The following is an 18,942-nucleotide window of genomic DNA, read 5'->3' as shown; positions in this document are numbered from 1 at the left end:
CTCCTAGGTAACCAGGTGAATGGCTTTTCGTCATGTCCACAGCTACCTGTCTGCTCTGTTTGCTAGCTGTCACTAGGCTTGAATCAGCATCTCTATCAGGCATCCTCCAAATTACAAAGAAAGGAGCAACAACATCCTGACCCTTTGTTAGGGCAGTGACAGCCTGTCTGCAGGGCTACATGACCACCTCAGGTGGGGCCTATGGCTTGATGGCTTGGCTGCCATGCCGTATAGAAATATGGGACTACACAGCACCCATACGAAGCGGTTCACAACTGCCTAATCTCCAGCTCCAGGGGCCCTTACGCCTCTTCTGGCCTCATCAGGCACCTTCATATAAGGGGCAAAGACACACACATATGTACACTTGAATACAAATAACTCCTTTAAAATTATATTCTTAGTTGGTTCATAAGCTAATAGGGTTTCCTAAGGCTTCTTCATAAATCCTTAGTTTCGGTTAACCTCCATTTGGCCTCTCCTTTCCCTTATTCAAGTCCCATCCCAGATAGACCCTTTAGCTCTCAGATTCTCTCCCCGTTCTTTCATGTCACATATGTCCTACTATTCCCTCCCAGTACAATGTTTTTAAAGAGAGCATACAGAGTTGAATACAATGGAATATCAGACAAAGCTCTGCAAGGCCTGAATCAAGCGACACAGAGAAGGGAAGGATAGAGGAGAATACAGAGTGAGGCAACACAGAAGAAGAGAACAGAAGAAAGAGGGAGGTAGAGGTACAAGAAAGGAAGATGAGGAATAAGATGGGAAAAAAGTCGTTTTTGGAGTTCTGGGTAAATCACAGCAAACCAGGCTCTCCCTTGCATTTCCATCTTCATTAGCGATATCCTGAAACACCAGCAGATGGGGATGTTGGCCTGAAAAAGGAGAAATTTGCACACACACACACACACACACACACACCCCATTCAAAATTTCCTTTGCCTAAAAGAACACACCAAAAGAGAATTCCAGGTATCTCTGACTCTCCAGACTAAATTTAAGAAGTAAAAGTTCTTATGGTAAATTTTGTGTACTTTTAGTAATTCGTGCTTTTAACTCGAAAGAGGCCACTGTGAATTTTTGGCTTTTTATCCATAAGGCTCCCAGCATCCCATCCCATTTCGGTTATTTAATGCATGGATATGTATATGTTGTCTATGTATTTTGAGTCCCTGGTAACTAGTTGAGCAGCATTGAGGTACACTACAATTCTGACCCAGCTCCCCATCCGTAGAACTTCTTATGCGGGAAGGAACATCTATCTTTTGGATTCTTGTCCGTGGGAATTCTGGGGATCTTTACTTTCCCACCAGTAACACAGCAGCCACTGCAGAGGACTTTCGGTGATTATGTCCTGTTGGCAAGGAGGTTCCTTAAAAGGGACTCACTTTAGTGACAGAGCCCCCACTCTTCAACCGTACCCACATTACTTGCTGATTTCTGGTCAGAAGATCTGATCGGCCCCCAGGTAATGATGTTGCTCTTTCTACAGACAATGGCACTTTGTGTAGCATGGCCATAGTGTCCTTATCCTATAGAGGGGTCAAGACACTTACTTTGAGAACTGTATTTTATTCCGTATACTGTGGCCGTCTTTGATACCTCTTAACCTCGATATAACCGTCCATTTTCACTGAACCAGTGCAATTGACATGGTATCTATTATGTCTAAGACCTATGATAACTGGTTTCAAGAGCATCACTAACTATCTCTGAGATGCACTCCCTGTCCCAGACTCCAAGGATTAGTAACAATGCTGACCTATTACCTATCTTTTTACTCATTTGTTCAATATTTATTTGTTTTATGTTTATTTACTTATTGTTAGTATGTACAGGTGTACGCTACTGTGTAAGTAGCATCAATATATTCTTTTTTGTTGATGTTTTTTTCGAGACAGGGTTTCTCTGTGGCTTTGGAGCCTGTCCTGGAACTAGCTCTGTAGACCAGGCTGGTCTCGAACTCACAGAGATCCGCCTGCCTCTGCCTCCCGAGTGCTGGGATTAAAGGCGTGCGCCACCACCGCCCGGCCAAGTAGCATCAATATAATTAATAAGTAGTAACCCACCAGGTGGGTCCTAGGAAGACCACCAGGCTTGATGGCAAGTGCCTTTAACCACTGAGCTATCTTGCCAGCTTTCTCATCCAACATTCATTGAGAATCTCCACTTTTAAAGGAACTCCTGGGAGTGGGAGGTGCAGATGGAAAAAGAAAGAAATAGATTTGCTGGCTTGTTGTGATGGCCCATGTCTGTAATCCCAGCTCTAGGCAGGAGATGAGGAGTACATAGTCACCCTCAGGTACAGAATAGGTGGAGTGCGAAGACAGCCGGAGCCTAAAGGGAGCTGGGGACCTCAGCGCTTTCCCTCCTTCATACTTAGCCACCAAGGAGCAGCTCCTTCTTGAGAACGAATAAATAAATAAATAAATAAAATAATTTAAAAAATGAAATGTGTTTCTAATTAGCTCCAAAATTAGTTATTAACTTCAAATAAGCTTAGTATGGAAAATGTTGACAGAAGAAGCAGATAAATGATTAGACAATGAAACCCTTTTCATCTCTTTCCTTTTCCTTTCTGGAAACAATCAATTGAAAACAATTGGGTAGGATCAAAGAAAGCAACCTCCCAGTCAGACAAAGAGTTGTGACAGATAAAAGCAAGCACAGTGTGTGTGTGTGTGTTTGAAAGAGAGAGAGGGAGAGAGAGTTCTCACTGGAGCCACAGCAGCCTTCCTGTCTTGGCCTCTCAAATGCTGGGATCACAAGTGTAAGTAAGGCACAACATCAGGCTGCAACAGGATTTGTCACAGGATCTTTTAGTTGTAAAAATAGCAGGGAGATAGTAGGTGAATTTGAATAATGGGAGGATTACATAGTTGCCAAAGGTGGGTGGCAGATCATTTGGTTCTTAGGTTTGGAGGCATGACTGATTGGTTCCACAGCTTAGAGCCTGTGGTGAGCGGTAATTTGCAAAAACAAAACTGTTCACCTGGCAGTCAGGTGTGAAAGCACAGGAGGGTTTGTTGCCTTCCAGATTCTCTTTGAGGCCACACCCCTTCCATGTCTTAAAGAGACTCATCCGAAATTTTAAAGTTCCCACCATCCCCAACAGTTTCATGACATGTTAAACAAGCTTTTAAAGAATTTTTTCTCTTAAAGATTTACTTATTGTGCGTGCGTGCATGTGTGTGTGTGTGTGTGTGTGTGTGTGTGTTCAGGTGGCAAGGAGGCCAGAAGAGGGCATAGAATCCCAATGAGTTTCAGGCAGGGGAGCTCCAACAATGGATGTTTGGAACAGAACCTGAGTAGTTTAGTACAGCAGCGAATGTTCTTAACTGCTGAACCATCGTCTCTCCAGCTATCTGGGGGACAGACCACACTCAACTATTTCAAGTTCTTTGTCCATAGGAAAGTCTAGTCTTCAGTGGTGAGTGTGTTATCCAATTGACAGTTTAAATGCTTAGGGGGAATAGTTCTTTGTCATGTACTTGCATTCTTTTTGTTTTTGTTTTTCAAGACAGGGTTTCTCTGTGTAGCCCTGGCTGTCCTGGACCGCTCTCTGTAGACCAGGCTGGCCTCAAACTCAGAGATCTGCCTGCCTCTGTTTCCCTGAGTGCTGGGATTTAAAGGTGTGTGCCACCACCGCAGGGCTTGCATTGTTTATATATATATATATATATATATATATATATATATATATATATATATATATATATATATATATATATATATATATATCAGTTTCTATAACGAATTAGGAAAGCGCGGCAAAAGCTCCTGCAGGCATTACGGTCATTGTAGTTGTCTGGGTGTTGAGGAGGGTATGGGGTTCTCAAAAGACAGTATTTTGGAGAACAAAGATGATTCAGCCTTGACCTGTATTTGGGCAAAGGTGCTTTGGCCTGGGCCTAAGCTCCTCCTTCCCCTTGCTATGATAGTTCCCCACGAGGAAAAAGAGTTGTTGAATCTGTTCATCTCTCTCTCCCTCATACTCCACTTCAGAAGCTTTTGTCGGAATGACCCGAGTTCTCCTTGTCTCTCCTTATGGTCTTATCCTCCCGGAGCTGGTTAGAACAAAGAGCATTAACGCCTCTGCCAGAGGAGGTATCATGGTGGAGATGTATAGGGCTTGCTCTCCAAGTATGTGGATGGGAAACTCTGTCGAGCAGCGGCTGTCCCCCACTGCCACATCTGCTTAGTGCTCTAGGACTTCATGTCTGCGAATTCTAAGTTTCAACTTGGTCTTTTCAGGTCTTGGGGTGGTATTTTCGTGGAGGGGAAGAAAGACAGTCCTCTACCTAAATGATTCTAAGTCGGAGGCAGCTCCACGCCAAACCTAGGCTGAAGAGGCTGTGTTCCGCATTTGGCTAGCGGTGATACTAATTTAGGGCTCAAGCCGAGCACTGTGCCACTTTCGAGATGCACCTCGCAGAGGCCCTCCTACTAGGGAGCGTGGCCATCGTGGGAGGAGCCAAGAGTGGTCCGGAACGAAACTCCAGTGCGCGAGGGGCGTGGTCTCGCGACCTGCATGTTTTGGGAGGGTCCCCGAGATCTACTTCCGGCGTGTGCGTCCGCGTGTGGAACCGGCGAGCTCATGGCTTCCCTGGAGTCTTCCAGGCTGGACGGCCTGACTGGAGACATGGAGACAGAGGTGCCACAGTGTGCAAGGTGGCTGTACTGTGGGGAGCCTGACGACAGGCAGAAAGCTGTGCTGGGTAAAGACTGCGAGACCCGAGCGGACGCCCGCGTAGCCCTACCATCCCCTCCTGTCTGGGCTCCACGGTAGCCCTCCTGCCCACTTCCTGGAGCTGGGACAGAGCCCCGGCTATCCTCCCGTTCCTCTGTCACGACTTCACATCTATGCAAGGACACTTCACAGGGCACTGCCCAGATCTCTCATTCGCTCTTTTCCCCCTCCACGGAGCAGAGTTCTCTCTCTTCTGCCAGTTAATGACATTCCCTCAGTCATTTTGTGATAACTTTTGCCCAGCGGCCACCCCCTATCTCCCTCTTTACTACTGGACCAGGACTTCCTTCAGTCCCCCTAAAAGTCGGACAGAAGCTCCCTTGCCTTCACCACGGGTTCCCAGCCACAATGCAGTTCTTCCCCCACTACTCCCTGCTGGTCCTGTTCTTATCTCATTCTTGGGTTACATTTACAGTTCAGTTCTCCAATGGGAAGCTGCAGAATCCAGGCAACATGCGCTTCACCTTGTACAACAGCAACGACGTGGTAAACCCGAGGCTGAGGAATCAGCGGATCCTGGTAAGTGCAGAGTTCAGGTTGTCTGAACTCTGCAAGGCTCTGCAGGCCTCTGAAGACCCTTGGTGGGGGCAGATATGGGAGGGGCAAGGGGAGAAAAGGAGGAGTAGCAAATGGGACTGTGGCGGCGCTGAGTGAAAGATTTGGGTGAAGCGATGACTTTCCACATATTTGGGTTCCATTTCTTTGGAGACAGGATTTCACAGTGTAGCTCTGGCTATCCTAGAACTCACTGTGTAGAACTTGCTGAATATTCCCAGTGTCCTCATGTAGCAGACAAAGGGAGCTCCTGAGTCAGATTTGACAGCATTCCTCCAGAACTCAGCGACAGCACTCTTTGATGGGCATGGGTGTATTTTGTTTTTGTCTATGCACCATGTCTGTGTAGCTAGTTGGTGGAGGCCAGAAAGGGGCATTGGATCCCCTAGAACTGGAGTTACAGATGGTAGCTAGCCACCTTGTGGGTGCTGGGCGTCAAATGCTGGTCCTCTGGAAGAACAGCGGGTAGAGTACCCCAGAGCCTTTGTCCAGTTCCCAGCTTGAGCACTGTTGATGTTTTGAATGGGGTGATTCTTTGTTGTGGGTGGGAGACCTGTGCCTCACAGGATGCTTCTTGTTTGTTTTTCGTTTTTCAAGAAAGTGTTTCTTGCCTGGCAGTGGTGGCGCACGCCTTTAATCCCAGCACTCGGGAGGCAGAGGCAGGTAGAGCTCTGTGAGTTCGAGGCCAGCCTGGTCTACAAGAGCTAGTTCCAGGACAGGCTCCAATGCTACAGAGAAACCTTGTCTCAAAAAAAACAAAAACAAATGAAAGACAGTGTTTGTCTGTGGTAGCCCTGGCTGTCCTGGAACTCATTCTTTAGACCAGGCTGGCCTTGAACTAAAGAGATCCGCCTGCCTCTGCCTTCTGAGTGCTGGGGTTAAAGGCGTGCGCCACCCAGCTCCACAGGGTACTTAATAGCATTTCTGGTCTCTCCCCAATAGGTGTAGGGTTAAGAATGCCTACTTTCCAGAGATGCAAATTCTCTGGGTAGTACAGGTGGACAGCAGAAAAAGCTCAGGGTTTAGGGCCTAGGGAGCTCAGTAGGAAGAGAAGTCTCTACTTGTCTGAATGCCTTCCTGGGAAAGGTACATCAGAGTTGAGCTCTGGAAGATTGGGGAATAGGTAGAAGCTGATGTTTGGTGTCCAAAGTGACAAGGGGGAAAAAAGAACTTGTCTAATTGGGAAGAGCTGGGTCTAGGAAGAGCTGACATCGGAAAGGTTGGCGAAGATCTAGGGCTGCGCAAGCCAATGACCCGCAGAATCATTGTACCTGGGAGTGCTGGAAGACCAAGACCTCACTGTCTTGTTCTCTGTGCAGCTCACTCAAGAACTTTTATTTTTCTTTCTCACTTTAAATTTTTTTAAACTGGGGACTGGAGAGATGGCTCAGCAGTACTGACTGCTCTTCCAGAGGAGCCAGGTTCAGTTCCCAGCACCCACATGGCAGTTTCAGGGGACCCTTAGACAGACACACGTGCAGGCAAAACAGTAATGCCCATAAAATAAAAAATAGAAATGTTTTTATCTTTATTCTCGCTGCCCACTGTCTTTCCCCACATTCCCTATTCCCCTCTTGTTAGTCCCCTGCCTCCCTCTCAAATCTCACTTTCGTGACATCCATCCTCAGCTGGAGAGATGGCTCAGTGGTTAAGAGCACTTACTGCTTTTCTGGAGGACCTGGGTTCAGTTTCTTATACCAACATAGAGGCAACAACTGTAATTCTAGTTTGCCAGCACTGCATACAGGCAAAACACTCTAAAACACATGAATATCTCATTACATACATATTATATTACCCTCTGTTCCCTCTTCTTTTGCTACTCTTTTTCTCATGGTTCCTTTCTACTGTCATGTCCTGAATGTACACGCACACACACTGCTCTTTTACCATGTGGATTCCGGCGCTAACTCAGGTTGTCATCTAAACCACAAACGCTTTATCCACGGAGCCCATGTGCAACCTTACAGCTGTTCTCATTGGTGTCTCTGATGGGTAAGGTCTTTATCCACGGAGCCCATGTACAACCTTACAGCTGTTCTCATTGGTGTCTCTGATGGGTAAGGGTCTTTCTTTATCCACGGAGCCCATGTACAACCTTACAGCTGTTCTCATTGGTGTCTCTGATGGGTAAGGGTCTTGAGCACTTCTCATATATTTTGGGCAGTTTGTGTCACTTTAAGAGCTGTCTACTTAGCTCATCAGCCCTCTTTTTGACTGGATTAGTTGAGGTTTTTTTTTTTTAATTTTTACAGTTCTTTGTATATTCTAAATATTAATCCCCTGTTGGATGAATATTATTATACTTGGCAGTGATTTAGCCCCTTCTGTATGCTCTTTACTTTAGGTAATATTTGCTTTGCTCTGAAAAAGCTTTTTAATTTCACGAAATCCCAGGTGCCACTTCCCCCAAGAACTATACCTACCACCTCAAAGCTTTCTTAAGGTATTTGGGGTTCCCTTTCCAAAGTTTTCTTGCCTTTCCCTCAGAGACTCCCTATGTTCCTATAGATGAGACGGGGCTAGATCTCCTCCTGGAGGGTGTGTAGGGCTGGCACAGTTTGGTCCTGGATTCGAGTCCATGCTCAGTGCCCTTCAATGCTGATCATCAATGGAACACTTTGTTTTTCAGGCAGCTGAAACAGACAGGCTCTCCTATGTTGGAAACAATTTTGGGACTGGCGCCCTCAAATGCAACACTCTTTGCAGGTACTAGGCCACGGGGCAGTGACAGAGGGGCTAGGAGGGTTTAGTGCGACAGTGACACCATCTTCAGTCCTTATTTTGGAGGTAGTTGGGGGGATCTGTGGGTTCACTAAGATCCTGTGTGTAGTGATATTTCATTTGTATTTTAATAAATAAAACTTGCCTAAAGGTCAGAAAAGTAAAACAGCCAGCCACCAACTCTTACCTCTACACCTCTACCTCAGTCTGAAATGGTGATCCCGCCTCCAGGGATCCCAGAATGAGACTGTGTGTGAGAGCTGTCTCCTCCCTTATATTCCTGTCTAGGACTGGGATTAAAGGGGTGCACCACCACCACAATCTAGATGTGATTGCTCATCAGAACCATCTGGTGGCTTTTTCAGTCCTCATCCATTCTGTGTGTCCTCCCTCTTCATCCCTACTGCTCCCTCTCTGCAGGGATTGATACCTGTGAGCAAGCAGACGCCCTCCTCCGGCAGAAAGAAGCTAGGGATCTGTAAATAGGAAAGAGGGTTGTGTGGATGATAACCCGTGCATAACCTACTACCGTGTCATTCTGCTTCCCCAGACACTTTGTGGGGATTGTGAACAAGACCTCCGGCCAGATGGAGGTGTATGATGCCGAGCTGTTCAACATGCAGCCGCTGTTTGCCGGTAGGTTCCGGAAATGAAGACTCAGTTAAAGGCCACATCATAGGGGTTTGTTGGATTAGTTCATTTTTGTTTCCTAAGAGGCATTTGTAATTTTTTCTAAATGACTTCCCCCTCATACACCTTTCTGAGACAAGGTCTCATGTAGTCCAGGCTGCCCTTGAATTTTCCGGGCAGCTGAGGATGACCTTGGACTTCTGGTCCTCCTGCCACCAACTCCCGAGTGGTGACCTTACAGGTATGTGCCACCACACGTGCTTATATGGTGAAGGGGGTGTGACCTTAGAACGTGGTGTCTCCCGGCAAACACAGCTCATCCTCAGCCATAATGGGACACCTTCTTGCCAAGTGTTTTTTTTTTTTTATTTGAAAAAAAAAATATATATATAGTATATATTTTAATGAATCATTTATTGACCCCTTACTATCTAAGCTAAGGACTTTGTATGACAGGCAAGATCCCGTCTCTCCAGCATTTACAGATGTTGTCTCAGAAAGCAGCCTTTTTAAGCAGGAATAGTCGTCAGTGCAGGTGTCTCATGGGGCTTTCTTTCCTACCACAGGCTCTTCTTAATCCTTCATGTGTGGGAGCACAGGTGTTCACATGCCACAGCACACGTAAGAGGTCAGAGCAGAACCTCTGCTGTCTGACTGCCTGTTTGAGAAACTGTGTCTGTTGGCTCTGAGTAGGCCGGCAGCTGCCCCTTGAGCGTCTCTGCTTCCCATCTTACTGTGGCCGCACTGGGATTCCAGATGTGTGCTACCGTGCCCAGCTTCCCAGGTCCTCATGTTTGGGTAGCAAGCTTTCGGCACACTGAGCCATCCTCTAGACTTTCTAAATTCCAATGGAAATTTTAAAATTTAATTACACTTATTTATTGGATGTATATATGTGTATGTGTATTATATATATAATATGTATTATATATATAATATCATACACACACCACAGTACATGTGTGTGGATCCAGGCACATGTGAACAACATGTGACTCAGGTCATCAGACTTGGTAACAGGCACCTTTTTACCTGCTGGCCCTCTACCAGCCTACTGAGGTAGAATTGTTTAAATTCCTTTTTAAAAAAGATTTATTTTATGTGCATGGTTCTATTGTGTGTATGGTTCTACATGTGTGTCTGTGTACCACATGCATGCATTGCTTGTGGAGGCCAGAAGAGAGAGTTGGATACTGTGGAACTGGAGTTATACGTGGTTGTTAGCCATCATGTGGATGCTGGGAACTGAACTTAGGTCCTCTTACAAGAGCAGCCAGTGCCCTTACCTGCTGAGTCATCTCTTCAGACTCTAAGGTTTTTTAATTCTTGATGAGATACATTTGTGTTACATGCTGATAGTTTATAAATAGTGGCTTGTTCTGGCTCGCTGCGCGCTAGATTTTTTTTTTTTTTTTTTTGAGACAGAGTTTCTCTGTAGCTTTGGAGCCTGTCCTGGAACTAGCTCTTGTAGACCAGGCTGGTCTCGAACTCACAGAGATCCACCTGCCTCCCAAATGCTGGGATTGAAGGTGTACGCCACCACCGCCCGGCAACGCTAGTTTTGGGTTTTTGCTGTGTGCTTGTCACTATTCTGAACACCTTTCACAAGAAACACATAATTACTTCATAGGTACTACTATTCTTTCTTTTTCTTCCTTTCCTCTGTGTAGGTCTGGCTGTCCTGGGACTCGCTCTGTCCAGGCTGGCCTTGAACTCACAGACATCTGCCTCTGCTGGGATTGAAGGCAGTTGCCACCACCACCTGGATTTTTTTCTTCTCTCTCTCTCTCTCTCTCTCTCTCTCTCTCTCTCTCTCTCTCTCTCTCTTTTGTGTGTGTTATTCCTTTTTTTTTGCAGCACTGAGACGTGGCTGACTGAGGTGACCTGCTGCTGAGCTAACCCGAGCTTGTGTTCTTGCCCTTCAGATTGTACCGCTCACTATTTGAGTACATTGTGGGAAGTTGGAGAGTGACGTGTGAAAATTCCCAGTATGTTTACACCCGCCTTTAGGTCTTTGACCAGAAAAGCAGATCTACTTATCGGAAGAGCCAAGGACTTGGTTTCTGTTCCCTCTGACGTGGCCTGGCTTGGGAAAGTGCCTGGGCCAGTCACTGTGTCTGCGGGCCTCATCTTTCCTTGTTTCTGACCTAAAAGGCTGGGGCAGAGGACAGCCATTCTTACTTATTTACTGAGGAATACAGCCAGTATTCAGTGTACATTCATGTTAGGGAAGTCTCGGAATAAGGAGCTTGGTTTTTCTTAGATTAATGTTAAATAAACACTAAGCACTTAATATTTTTAAGACCTTGCAGGGCTGAGCACATGTGCACACGCTTATGGGGTTAAGACCCGGGTATCAGCTGAACTCAAATTTAAAATCATCGTGGGCAGCATAGTGAGTCCCTCCCCCCCCAAATATAGTAAAGTACTCATTGGTGAGCCTCACAGTGTGCTTTCTTCCTGTTCTGTGTTTCTGTAGAAGATGCTATTGAGCATGAGTCCCTGCTGGACAATCAGACCAAGACTTTCAGGGAAAAGGTGAGTGACAGTTAAGGACGCTCCTTCGAGGCCTGGTTTCCCCGTCAGTGTAACAGCCCCCCTGAATGTGGGCCTCCCTGGCTGCACCATCTCAGTTGGTCTTTGGTTCTCCACCTGGTTGCTACCTGCAGAGGCCTTCTGGTCTCCCAGGGAGCAGGCTTGCTGCTGCCTTGGCCAGGTGAACACAGCCAGTGTCGGTATTTGCACCCTGTTCTCTGGGATGAAGGGGGTATAGCAGAAAGCTTCTTAGGTTTTGATCCACACTGTGGACAGTGTTGTACCTGGAGATGCATATCAACAAAGTAAGTTCTTTGAGCTTCTGGATGTAAAGAATTCTTAGTGAAGTCTCGCCTTTGGGTGGCAGACTGAACTTTCAGTACTGCCTGGGCCACAGCAAAGAGAAGACCACTCTGGTTCACTTGGGGAGAGGGAGTGGTTTATTAACAGCGTCTGCTACGGGAGCAGATGGCAGATGGGTGGGCTGTGTGCCACAGGTTTCCCAACCCTGATTCCAGTCAAGTCTTTCTGTACCGATGGAAAACTAAATGTGGATTTGTAACTGGGAGTCAGTGCAGCAAACCCAGTCCTTATGTGGACAGGTATGAGAAAGGACTCAGCCTGATTGACAGGTGAGGTAATCCTGGCTCAAGGACCCCACAGCTTGCTTGTGATTACACACTTGGAAACAGCCGTGCTGCCCAGCCTGTCCTTGGTAACTGGGTTTGTTTCTTACACAGTTGGATTCTTGCATTGAAGCCTTTGGAAGCACCAAGCAGAAGCGGTCCCTGAACTCCAGGAGAATGAACAAAGTTGGCAGCGAATCTTTGAATCTCACAGTAACTAAAGCTGCAGAGAACATCATCGATACAAAGGGTGTGAACGGTAAGAGGCTGGAGCTTGGGGTAGAGTGTGCCCGCAAAGGTAGCAGATGCCAGCGGGGAGCTCGAAGGCTGGATTCCTTCCTGGTACATGGCCGCAGCCTCTCTGATGCTGTGTAGTGAATATTTACTATCATGCGTCTCTAACTCTGCTCTGAGTTACTTGAGGGCAAACACTGTATCCACCTTCTGCATGGCTGGGAAGTTCAGATCCTGGCAGGTGTTCAGATTGGAGTTTTGGACCATGTGGTTTCTACTGCATTGGGTTCATGGAGTGTTGGGAGCCTGTAGCTGCACAGGGTGGCACTCACGTTAATTTTCCTCCACTGAAAGCTCTGGTCAGCGATGCCATGCAGGATGACTTGCAAGATGACTCCCTGTACCTTCCTCCCTGCTACGCTGATGTGGCCAGGCCTGAAGACGTGTACAGATTTGAAGACAGTATCCTTGCAGTTTGGAAGGTGCCTAATTTGCAGGCTGTTGTGTTTACACATTGGTAGAGCCAGGCTGTGTAAGAGTAGCTGTAGCCGTGGTCCTGCGACATTAATAAATGCAACATCCAACCCTTTTCCCACATCCCATTGCTGTTGGCAAAAGGTTTGTCAGTTTGGCTTCCTCATTAGCGGAAGGACCTACTCTTGGGAATCAAACCCGGTGTTCAGTTAACAGCTTTGCACTGTGGGGGTCATTCTCCACAGACAGAATATAACCTTTGAGTTGGCTGGCATCAAAGTCCAGAGCAGACATACTGAAACAAGTGTTGGAACATAGAACTCCCCTGCTCAGGGGGTCTGGCTAGTTGGAGAATGCTAACAAAAGCTCTAGCCGGGCGATGGTGGCGCACGCCTTTAATCCCAGCACTCGGGAGGCAGAGGTAGGCGGATCTCTGTGAGTTCGAGACCAGCCTGGTCTACAAGAGCTAGTTCCAGGACAGGCTCCAAAGCCACAGAGAAACCCTGTCTCGACAAACCAAAAAAAAAAAAAAAAAAAAAAGCTCTAGTAGTGAAGGGGTAATCCAGGTAGGAAGTGACCCCGAGGCTGGAATCTGGGAATCGGGTCTCTGTTCTCCACCCTGCTTCCTCTGAGTTCCTTCTCTGCCTGGGAAATGAGGTCCCTTGAGATGACTTAGGTGTCCATTTTGGTCAGTTATGTTCTTGACCTGCAACCAGTTCTGTCCCCGGCTGAGTACGATGCTCTTGAGAGCCCTTCCGAAGCCTTCAGAAATGTTACATCAGAAGACATACTGAAGATGATTGAAGAGAACAGGTATTCGTGGGCAGGTGGGGCATCGTGAGGCATGATGGGAAACGGAGTCTGACATAAAGCAAGACCTTGATAATACCACTCAGAAAGTAGCCGCTCAGGGAGTTTATGGGGAGGTGTCTGCTCAGCCACAGCGTAAGGAGCAAGCTTTGACACCAGGCATTCAGGAGGTGTGGGTAGATCTAAGGAAGAGGATTGGTTTATGCATGTAGCACCTATAGCTGGAGAGATGGTGGCAGGGTCCTGTAATCTGGGGCCCTGGACCAAAGCCAGCCCCATGTCCTGCTGTTGTTAATGCTGACTGTCACTGGCAATGGCCAAAGGCTGGCATTGGCATGGATGCAACCAGAGTGATGGCTGTCTGACAGTATGTTTGCCAACAACTTCTAAAATTAAATATGCACATTTTAAATATTGTATATTTAGTTTAAATAACAGAGATTAACCCTCTTAAAACAACTTTTTTTAAAAAAAGATGATGGCTAGTTTATGTCTTAGTTCTGGTCTTTCTAATTATTCCTTCCTTTTTTATAAGATTATGTTGTGTGCATAACATGGGTAGGGAGGGGTCCAGTAGACGATGTCATTGGATCAGGTGTGAGTGCTAAAAAACGGACAAGGCCTCTGCAAGAGCAATGCTGTTTAACTGCTCAGCCATCTCTCTAGTCCTACTTGTCTTTGTTTTTTTCTTAGAGTTTGTGTGTGTCTGTGTGAGTGTGAGATTGTGCTTGTGTGGGGGTGCGTGTACATGTGGAGGTCTGAGGTTGATCATCTTCGGAATTGTCCTCTGTTGTTTTTCTACCTTGTTCAATGACGTGGAGTCTGTCAGTCAAACCCTGTGTGCCCTGCTAGGGTTAGCCTCCCTAGCCAACCCGCCCAGAGGGGATGGAGTGTGTAGGGACCGTGTGCTGGTGATGCCTCCTGACCGCCTGTTTCTCTTCCTTGTTTTAGCCACTGTTCCTTCATCATAGAAATGCTGAAGTCTTTGCCATCAGATGAGCAGAGTCGAGACCGGCAAGCCCGAAGCATCTGGTTTCTAGACGCCCTCATTAGATTTCGAGCTCAGAAAGTGATAAAGGGAAAAAGTAAGCCCCCCACAGGCACTTTATCCTGTTATCTTCAGTGATTGCTTGTCTGTGGATGTCTGTCTGTCCAGGCTCTCTCTGTGTGGCCTGCCCTTCCTGCTGGTCCCACTGCCTGCCTGAGCCTCGCAGGGCTCTCTTTTCTGTATTTCTTTTTCTTTCTTTCTTTCTTTTTAAATATTTATTTATTATGTATACAATATTTTGGCTACATGTATTCCTGCAGGCCAGAAGAGGGCACCAGACCTTATTACAAATGGTTGTGAGCCACCATGTGGTTGCTGGGAATTGAACTCAGGACCTTTGAAAGAGCAGGAAACGTTCTTAACCGCTGAGCCATCTCTCCAGCCCCCTTCTCTGTATTTCTTTCATCTGCTCTGGAAATGGAGACAGGGTGGATGGGGCTTCCAGAGAGCACATGCCCTGCTTGTTCTGCCCGGTAAAACACAGTGTCCTGGTCAAATGAGAGGAATAACCTACGGGAGGCTGTTAGAATAAACATCAGTTACAGGAGGAGGAAATCAGGGCTTTGCTTGTGAAGAAGCTTGGGGCAGGTGGTTTTGCTTTTTAAGACAGTCTCACTACACAGCCCTGGTTGGCCTGGAACTCATAGAGATTCATGTGTCTCTGCCTCCCAAGTGCTGGGATTAAAGGTGTGCACGGCTATGCTTGCCTTTTTTTTCTTTTTGTGATGTGTGGGAGGATGTGGTGATGGTGTGTTTCACACTGAGAATGCGAGGCAGTTTGTGATGTTCCACCTGCTTCTAAGACCATACGTGGCGGTCACACACTCATGCCCACCCCAAGCTGAAAAGCCAGCAGGAGACCCCTGGGGTTTGCAGCACAAGGCGTGTCTGTTCACTCTTGTGGAGAGCACCAAGGATGAACTCTCAAGTTTCGTGTTCTGGTCTCTTCGCGCCTTCCACCCTCAATTTACTTAGTTATGGGTAGTAATTGGGGGGGGGGGGTGCGTGCTCAGTGTACCTATGGTCAGAGGACAGCTTTGGAATCAGTTTTCTATATCCATGCGAATCCTTGTGGCACATCTTGACCCACTGGGTCATCTCACCAGCTCCATCTGCAGTCTTTATTTTCCAGTATTTTACTGTGTGTGCCTCGTCCTCATCAGTCTGTTCTAGCTGTGTTCACACCCCTTCACAACACCTCCTGTGTGTGTCTGACTTTAAAGTGGCTGCTTTGGCTCTTAGGCCCCTGTTCCTCTTATCATGTGGTTCTGGCCATTACAGCCCCCACCCACCCACTTACAGATGTGCCAGCTGTGGACTTTATAGGAAAATGATCCAATGTGACTCTGTGTTCTAGGTGCCCTGGGACCTGGAATCCCCCACATCATCAACACGAAGCTGCTGAAGCACTTCACCTGTCTGACTTACAACAATGGCAGGTCAGGGGCTGTTTCTGTGGAAAGGAACGCAGGTGGGGGTGGCAGGGAAGTGTGGGGACTCAGGTGCAATTCCATGTCCAGAGATCCAGCGCCAAAGAGTCACTGCCGTCTGGCGGTCTTCTGGGGACATCATACACTGTCCCTTTTGGAAGTGTTCATTTGTCTTTGGCTGTGGGGCACCCTGCAGTGCCGGGCTTACTGCTGATCAGTGCTGCAGGAAAGGACAGCTACCCGGTGACCTAGAAGACAGAAACTGCAGTGCATCCAGGCCTTGTTTGCCGCTGTTTGATGGGGCTGTGCTCCCTGCTCCTGCTGTGTTTGGAAAGAGCAGGGGCAGCACTGAGGCTGGGTGGTTTTTCCTGTGGCCTGCTGAGCAGACAGTCACAGGCTCCTACAAAGGTTTCATGAGTACATCGCTACCAGCTACCAGCCACCTGGGGAAACGAGACTTGGGCAGCTTGGAAGGAACAGGCTGTGTGTGTGGCTTTGCCCCACTGCCCCCCAAACTGGGACCACTGACTATAGAGGGTAAGGCTCTGGTGTTCTTACTTAGCACTTGGAGTTTAACTTCATTTCTCCTCCATTGCCATTGACTGCAGTTTACGGAACTTAATTTCAAATTCAATGAAGGCCAAGATCACTGCGTATGCAATCATCCTCGCCTTGCATATAAGTAACTTCCAGATCGACCTGACAGTGCTGCAGGGGGACCTGAAACTCAGTGAGAAAAGGTGAGTACGGCAGCGTGAGGCTGGTCCCTGTGGCCACCCAGGTGGATTCCTCCTGCCCATGAGGCCCTGTTGAAGGGGGTAAAGGGTTGGGGTGTCTCACGGAAAAATCTTGGGACCAGAAGACAATTTCCTGTGAATGAATGATTGGTTGGCAAAAAACTCTGAGTGCCTTCTCTTTGCAAGGCTTGATATTAAGTTCATTCACAGTCCTTCACTGATTTCCAAAAAATATTAGGACTCTGAGGTCTGGAAAGGAATAACTTTTTCAAGATCTCACTCCCCAAAAGGGTGCCTGCGCCTAAGGCCTGAGCCTCCCACAGCTTTCTGTTCTGAATAACCCTGTGTGCCCTACATTGCTGTGACTAGCCGTGGATCTAGGGGTGAAGCGAGGGTAGAAACAGAGAACCCAGTTTTATGGTCCAGAGCACAGTGTGCTCCTCGCTCCTGTCAGACCTGACAGCGCACACAGGGCTCCTCCTGATCTGTTCCATTTCTTCCTTAGGATGATTGAGATAGCAAAAGCCATGAGGCTGAAGATCTCCAAAAGAAAGGTGACCCTGGCAGACGGCAGGGAGGAGGACCACAGACTGGGTACTCTGTCTCTCCCACTGCCTCCAGCCCTGACCTCAGACCGCCAGTCAAAGCGGAAGAAGATGAACTAGATCTTTTCCAGATGGCTCGCTCTGGCCATGTCACAGCCACTTCTGTCCAGTCCCACTTTTATTTTTTGAAAAAGGAAGCAGACTGGATGTTGTGGTAATTTCCTATAACCCAAGAACTCAGGAGACTAAGGCAGGACAATTGTGGATCCTGGGCCTGTCCGGGATTCTACTGTGCTCCACCACCCCAAGGCCTTACTTTAGCACGGTTATCTTGCCTCAGCCAGCATCCCAGCTGTGCCTCTCATGCAGAGATTAAAGGATGGCCTAGGTTTGACTTCGTCTCCTTCCTTTGCTGTTGCTGTGGTTAGAAATGTCAGATGTTTCTCCTGCTGGGTCATGTGCAGGGTTTGGGAGGGTCAGGCTGAACTCTGGGCCTAAAGAAAGGATGATGGTTTAAAAGGAGGACCTGGACGAGCCGCAGCAGGTGGAGGAGGGCCGGCAATGGTATCTAAATGAACAGCCTACTACAGCACAGCGGAGCCCAGTCAGGAATGATAACCACGGCTTTCCCTCCCCATGGAGACCATGCAGAGGGGCATGGTTGGCGATGAATACAACGTGGAAAGCATGGACCATCATCATGAGGGTCTCACTTGGTTTTGGATTCAGGCCTTGACAGACCCGCTGTTGTAATAAAGTTCTGGGGTCTGGGGAGGGGAGCTGTGCTAGAGGCTTGAGTCTTTTTAGACAGTACCAAATTGGTCTTGTGGCCATGATTCTGCAGGTGAGTTTAAGACAGATTGGAAGCCTGTCATGGGTTCACATGGTGAGGGGAAAACCAGCACAGGCAAGTTGTCCTGTCTCCACTGTGGGCTGTGGTGCGCATACACCCGCAGCAACAGAACTTACAACAAAAACGGGGTTGGAGAGAGCTCAGCAGTTAAAAGTCCCACAAACACCTGAGTTCCAACCTGACACCCATATGCCCAACACTCGAGAAGCAGGAGACAGGAAATCCATTGGCTTCCTAGCTGCTGGCCTCACTGAAAAGCACGAGTTCCCAGAGTAGCTTGCCTCAAAGAGAAAGGCAGAGAGTAACAGGACACCTGGTACTCAGACACCCCCCCCCCCACAGGAAATCAGTCCTCTGTAGGAAACAGACTGCTCCACACTGGATGAAAGATGCATAAAACAGCTCATGGCAACACAGTCTGGGCTGGGAATGGTAGCACAAGCCTATAATGCCAACATTTGGGAGGAAGCTTCAGCTAATCCGGGGCAGCTTGAAAAAGCAGTTGGTTAAGAAGCCCACAAGGGAAGCCAGGAGAGGGAGCTGACTCTGAACACCCCTTATCAGAAGAAAGTTCAGAAGATGGGTTTGCCTTAGCTTGGGTGGGCTGCTTTTAAGACTAAGAAAACTAACAGTATTTATTTACTACTAGGCCAGAAGATGGCTTAGTGTTTGGTAAAGGCACTTGCCGCCAAGCCAGATGACCCGATTCACTCCCTGGAACCCACATGGGAGAAGCAGAGAACCAACTTCCCCAAAGTTGTTCTCCGACCTTCACATGTGTGCTGGGACACAGGCTCACATAGAAACACACAAGAGATGTGAAACAGTTCTAACACTGAGCTCATGAGCTGAGTGGGTACATGCTGAGGGAGAACCCAATCCAGGGAGACATGCTCATGTATCTGAAGCCCCTTGGCGCACCGGGTGACCTGTATGGAGGCAGTGTCAGTGGGTATCTCCAGACAGGCCCCTGGGCAGGACTCTGGAT

The 18,942-nt window shown here is 47.7% G+C and overlaps 1 protein-coding gene across 1 annotated transcript; it reads left to right on the top strand.

The window, feature by feature from the left end:
- Nucleotides 1-4,557: 4,557 nt before the first annotated feature.
- On the top strand, nucleotides 4,558-17,495 carry Polr1e (RNA polymerase I subunit E). Its single transcript, XM_075967304.1, has 12 exons — nucleotides 4,558-4,721; nucleotides 5,169-5,272; nucleotides 7,941-8,017; nucleotides 8,583-8,668; nucleotides 11,142-11,200; nucleotides 11,938-12,082; nucleotides 12,412-12,519; nucleotides 13,248-13,344; nucleotides 14,293-14,426; nucleotides 15,747-15,828; nucleotides 16,428-16,559; nucleotides 17,062-17,495. The coding sequence occupies exons 1-12, from the start codon at nucleotides 4,601-4,603 to the stop codon at nucleotides 17,219-17,221; spliced, it is 1,305 nt and encodes a 434-aa protein (XP_075823419.1). The 5' UTR covers nucleotides 4,558-4,600; the 3' UTR covers nucleotides 17,222-17,495.
- Nucleotides 17,496-18,942: the final 1,447 nt, after the last annotated feature.

This window comes from Microtus pennsylvanicus, chromosome 3, assembly GCF_037038515.1.
Source record: "Microtus pennsylvanicus isolate mMicPen1 chromosome 3, mMicPen1.hap1, whole genome shotgun sequence".
Classification (NCBI taxonomy): Eukaryota; Metazoa; Chordata; class Mammalia; order Rodentia; family Cricetidae; genus Microtus; species Microtus pennsylvanicus.
The sequence above is the reverse complement of the archived record's forward strand: the minus strand, read 5'-3'. Positions and strand labels throughout refer to the sequence as shown.